This window comes from Neophocaena asiaeorientalis, unplaced genomic scaffold (genome assembly GCF_003031525.2).
Source record: "Neophocaena asiaeorientalis asiaeorientalis breed wild unplaced genomic scaffold, Neophocaena_asiaeorientalis_V1.1 scaffold254, whole genome shotgun sequence".
Lineage (NCBI taxonomy): Eukaryota > Metazoa > Chordata > Mammalia > Artiodactyla > Phocoenidae > Neophocaena > Neophocaena asiaeorientalis.
This window is the reverse complement of record NW_020174705.1, coordinates 2,666,373-2,671,731: the sequence shown is the minus strand read 5'-3', so window position 1 is coordinate 2,671,731 and position 5,359 is coordinate 2,666,373. Positions and strand designations below refer to the sequence as shown.

Sequence of the window (5,359 nt, the reverse complement as noted above, 5' to 3'; positions counted from 1 at the left end):
GAAAGTTTTCATGTTTATTCAACCCTTCTGCTGCCCTTTGAGGCCAGCTGGGCCAGCTCCTTGGGAGGGCCTGTGGTCTGTCCCTGTGAATGCCCTTCTGCAGGGAATACAGCGCCTCAGGAGTTAGTGACAAAGTGCTGATGGAGTGCTAGTGTTAAGTACCATAAACCCCGAAACTCCAGGAGACTGGGGAGCAGCGGGGGCAGCGGGCCTCCGCTGGCCCTGTTCTTGGTCTGCACAGTTGGCCTCTGTCCCTGGAGCCAACACCACCCTCCCCAGACAGGTAGAGGGTGACTCTTGGGAACTCAGCTGGGGGCGAGCTGGCTGAGGGCAGAGGCAGGCAGCTTGCATGCTGCTGGGACAGCACAGAGCGGTCAAGGTCTGGAAATGGGAAGGGGTGGAGGCCAGAAAGCCCCTGTGGCTGCACCCAGGACCCAGGTCCTCATGGGTGTGGGCTGACTGACCCTCCCAGAGCCCAGCAGTACCCTAAGGCTTAGCCTTCACCCCCGTGGGAAGGCACAGGATGGCAGGACAGGAGGCCCAGCTCATAGACCCAGCCGAGAAGGCTGGGAACAGAGAGCGATGGGGCCAAGCAAGGCTTAGGGGGTTCTGGGATGGAGACCCCAGGCCTGCCCGAGTCCTCATACGTCCCTGTGCCCCAGCTTCTCCCCTGTGCTCACGCCACCAGCCTGGAATGTGCCGGGGCTCCAGGAAACCAGGGGGCAAGAAAAACCCCAGAGCAGTTAGGGGCATGGCCACGAGGTCACAAGGGATTCCATGCCTGGTGGGCGTTGGCCAGGTCCCCAGGCGGGCAGGGCTGATGGGTTCTGCACGTGGGGGACCCTGCAGTCCTGCCGGCAGTGGAGATGGTGGACTGGGCCGGGTGGGGACCCTGCCTGGGCTGCCCTTCCGGCCCTCACCCCACAGGCTGGGCCATCTTGGCGTGCAGGCTCTGGTGGGCGATGAGGTGGGCGCGCTGCTTGAAGCTCTTGTCGCACTCGCCGCAGCCGAAGGGCCGCTCGCCCGTGTGCACGCGCCGGTGGTCCAGCAGGTAGGAGCGCAGTGAGAAGCTCTTGCCGCAGTCACTGCAGCCGAAAGGCTTCTCACCCGTGTGGATGCGCTGGTGGTCGGCCAGGTAGGCACTGCGGCTGAAGCTCTTGCCACACTCGGAGCAGGAGAAGGGCTTCTGGCCCGTGTGCACGCCCTGGTGGCGCACCAGGTCTGAGGAGCTGCGGAAGCTCTTGTCGCACTCCTGGCACTTGTGCGGCTTCTCGCCCGTGTGCGTGCGCTGGTGGCGCGCCAGGTCGGAGCCCCAGCGGAAGCGCTTGCCACACTGGCTGCAGCTGTGCGGCTTCTCGGCCGCCAGGTCCCGGAACTGCCGCCGGCGCGTGGGTGGCCGCCCCCGCCGCGCCCCCGCTGCCCGCCCCCGGGGCCCCCCCGGCCGGGCCTCAGCCTCCTCCAGCCTCCAGGACACGGTCACATCGCCAGCAGCCTGGCCCGGGAGCGCCGTCACCACCTCCTCCAGCCGGGATCTCTCGCTGTGGCTTGTGAGTCCCAAACCTGCAAGCGGGGAGGAGGTGGCCTCTTCAGTGCCATGCGGTTCCAGGGACAGAGTTGAGGGGAGACAGAAACGAGGCTCCCGGCCAGCGCCTGGGGCTCAGGTTCAGACAGCCCTGGGCTCCGGCAAACTCCAGCCTCAGCTTCCTCCTCCATGGAATGGGGACACGAGAAAACGACGACAGAGAAACCGTTCAGAGTGAGCGGCAAGGGGCTTGCTGGGTGTCTCCAGCAGAGGCACTTACTAACTACAGGCCTAACCAATCTACGCCCCCTTCCCACACTGCGATCCAACGTCCCACCCCAAGCCCTGCCTATTCAAATGCCAAAACTGCGTAGATTGAGGTCACCTATAAATGATCCCAACCCTCACCATTTGTTATCAGCAACCAAGGAACCACAGGGCTCAGCTAACATGGTTCCTCTCGCTACACGAGCTCTTGTCCTCTCAGCTCAAGAACAAACGGAAGTAGATCAGGAGGGATCTTAGCTGGTCCCACTGGCTTGCACAGATTAGATGAGATGATCCCCAAACAGTGCTTAGGAAGGCCCTGACCTGGACAGAAACCCAGCAGCGCGGCCTCTAGTGAGCAGGTGTCTCTCCGCGCCTCTTCACTGGGCCGGCTGAGGGGGCCTCACAACCACGTTTGCAAGAAGTCCCAGCTCCGTCCCTTCAGTGTCCTTCAACCTCTCTGAGTCTCAGGTCCCTCGTCTATAAATGTGCACACGCTTTCATGCGGTGGGTTGTGAGGATCCCATGAGAAAATGCCTGTACCCGTGCTCAGCACAGTCCTGGCATGTTGGCCATGCCATCACAGGCAGAGAAAAGTGAACACCAGCACAAATGAAACCTCCGGGGGCTCTTAAAGAGACGCACGGAAAGCCCTCTTTGGAGCCAGCTAAGCCAGGACTTGGGAGGAAGACTGAGGATTCCAGCAGGGTGTGCAGGGGTGGGGCCTGACTGGGCCCACCCGTTGCTGCTGGGACTCCAAGGAGGCGAGAGCCTCCAGCTCAAAAGAGTCAAGGACCCCTAGGCCCCTTGCTGTGCCCACTGCTTACCCAGGGCAACGTTCTGGGAGTTCTCCCTTTTTATGTCCCAGAAGAGATCTCTCTGAGCAGGGTCCAGGGACCCCCATTCTTCCCGGGAGAAATAGAAGGGAATGTCTCCAAATGTCACAGGTCCCTGGAATGAGGTGAGAAAACCCAGCTCAGGGCTGCCCTGCTCAGGACTCCCCAGGCAGTCATGGGCAGAGACATGAAGGGGGATGGGAAACAGGACAGGTCCAGGCCAGAAAAGGATGGATGGAAGAGGCCTTGGTGAGAAGGCAAGACCCATTACAGGGACTCATCAGCATCAGAGGGGACAAAGGAACTGGTAACTCACCCCGGAGGCAAAGCAGGTATCTGTTGTCTCTCTGGTGCTCCCCTCTTTAAGAAGAGCTGGAAGCTGGGCTGCAGGGAAAGAATGGAGCCTCAAAGAGGCCAGCCCAGGCCGGGAGTGAGATCTCGCAACTCTCCTTCACACACACACGTACACACCTTGCCTTCTCAGAACAGAAATACCCTTCTTGCTCCCTTTAGGGCAACGTCCAGGAAAGACCCAGGCCCCTGTCCAGCCACTCTGCCACCTTCAAGTTTACTCACCACCATGGCTGTGCTGCTCCCAGGGTACAGGTGGCCGGCTTTGTGTCCCTGCCTTCCGGGGAGGCCCCTGGGCCTGAGATCCCTGGACTGCAGCCTCAGGTTCCGCCCCCTCTGAGGGCACATCCTGTGCAGGAACCACAACATGTTCATCAGCACCAAGACCAGATGGGGGAGACAGAGTTTAATCCCTGGGAAGGAGACACAGGACACATCCCTCAGGAGGCTGGGTGTGGGGAAGAAGGTCAACACAGGGCCCCAGGAAAGACCAGATGAGAATGTGACACCAGGCAGTGCTATGTGCCCAGGGACACTCCCCAACCAAGCGTGAGGCAAGAACCAGCCCCCAAAGGCCAGAATCAAAGAGCCACTTAGCAAGGGGCAGTGGGGGGAGACCTTCCTGTCAAGGGCAGAACCCCACACCCCCACCACACATTAGCATCTCCCCAGACGCTTCCAGTGTCAAGGACCCAACACCCCACAAGACAGCAGGGTTCACAGGGACAGCTCTACCTTCTCACACCCCCTTTGGTGCTCTCACTATGCACATCACTGTATCCCCAGGGCCTGGCCTAGAGCAGAACACAAATAAACGTTTGCAGAACCTGTGGAGCTAAAACCTGCCTTCCTGGAGCATGCCCACTTTGGTCCTGCTGCTACCCTCCAAAGCCACCAAAAAGAAACCAGACTCACTTGGACAGTGTCTTTCAGAAAGGCCACACATTATGACAAGCTCCTGTGGATGCTCCCTCTGGCTCTCCATGTCCTCTCCCACCCCCAACCCCCGCCCCACCCCCTGGAGGACTCATCTCTATAGAGATGGCCACCTCTCCTCAGTCCAGGTGCTATCCAGGTGCCCCTGGATGCGGGAGGGGCCCCTCACCTGTGGCCAAGCTTTCACTGGCTGCTTCTGCAGGTCCTCCACCAAGGCAACAGCTTCCTCGCCACTCCCTGGGCATCGTTCGCATACCCAGCCCTGGACGCCCACGGGCAGCACGCTCAGGAACTGCTCCAGCACCAGCAGCTCCAGGATCTGCTCCTTGGTGCGCAGCTCAGGCCGCAGCCAGCGGCAGCAGAGCTCCCAGAGCTGGCTGAAGGCCTCGTGGGGCCCACCCGCATCCCCGTAGCAGAACTGCCGAAAGCGCTGGCGGCACACCTCTGAATCCCTGCTGTCCTCTTGCTGGGCAGCGTCCTGCTCCCAGGAGGAATCTTCTACCTTCACGATCAGAAGCCCTTCTCCCTCCCCAGGGGCCTGGTCCTGAGGCTCTGGGGGGGCTGCCATTCCCCTGGCCTAAGGCTCAGGGCTGGTCAGCCTCAACCTGGGCCTTCAATCTCCCAGAGGGATCCCCAGTGGCAGCTGGGTTGGCATCTGGACAGGCACTCCTGGGGAAAGAGCAGAATAGCAGGAGGGGGGCGGTACATGAGCAATCACCAGCCTTGAGGGACATCCAGGGACTCCAGCTCCCGTTCTTCCTGGCCTTGAAGGCTATTTTAGGCTCTCCTATAAAGCCTTGCTCACATGACTCTCTCCTACCAATACAGATCCACGGCTCCTTATCCTCAGCTCCAAAATCCAAAACTCCCAGGTTTTCACCACCTGGTCTACTGACATGAGATGAGCATATTTATAACCTCAATTTATCTCACTTAATGTAAATGTTCATAGGTTCTATGGCAGAAATATTAATGTATTTGTTCAGTTTGTAAAAATCTATCAAGTTGTACTTCTGATGTATATTTCTGTATATTATTCTTCAATCAAAAAAAATTCTTTTTAACTGGGAATTCCTGGAGGTCCAATGGTTAGGACTCTGCGCTTTCACTGCTAGGGACCCCGGGTTCGATCCCTGGGTGGGGAACTAAGATCTCGCAAGCTGTGCAGTGCGGCCAAAAAAACTGTTTTTTTTAAACTAATGTTTTGATTACTGAGTGTTGTACCAGATTGCGCTGGCGGCGTTATTTAATATACAATATATGTATTTTTCTCAAATTTTGTATTTTTCTCAAATTTTGGCCCCTAGTGTATCAGCAAAGGGCCCACAGACACCATCCTGAGCCATTTATCCAGATACACAGGAACGTGAGACATAGTTATACCTTACTGCTTCTCTTCACAACAGTCCTGAAAGGTCTGTATTTTGGAATACATATATATATATAT

General features: G+C 58.1%; 1 protein-coding gene across 1 annotated transcript in view; it reads right to left on the bottom strand.

Annotated features, from left to right (window-relative positions):
* Window positions 1-5,359, bottom strand: part of ZNF213 (zinc finger protein 213) — a 6,370-nt gene continuing 1,011 nt past the window's right edge. Inside the window, exons 2-6 of the mRNA XM_024759548.1 lie at window positions 4,082-4,581; window positions 3,202-3,325; window positions 2,942-3,009; window positions 2,617-2,740; window positions 1-1,560 (exon numbers count right to left, since the gene is read on the bottom strand). Coding sequence (XP_024615316.1) covers window positions 917-1,560; window positions 2,617-2,740; window positions 2,942-3,009; window positions 3,202-3,325; window positions 4,082-4,480 — 1,359 coding nt within the window. The 5' untranslated portion in view covers window positions 4,481-4,581 and the 3' untranslated portion in view covers window positions 1-916. The remainder of the gene's footprint in view (window positions 1,561-2,616; window positions 2,741-2,941; window positions 3,010-3,201; window positions 3,326-4,081; window positions 4,582-5,359) is intronic.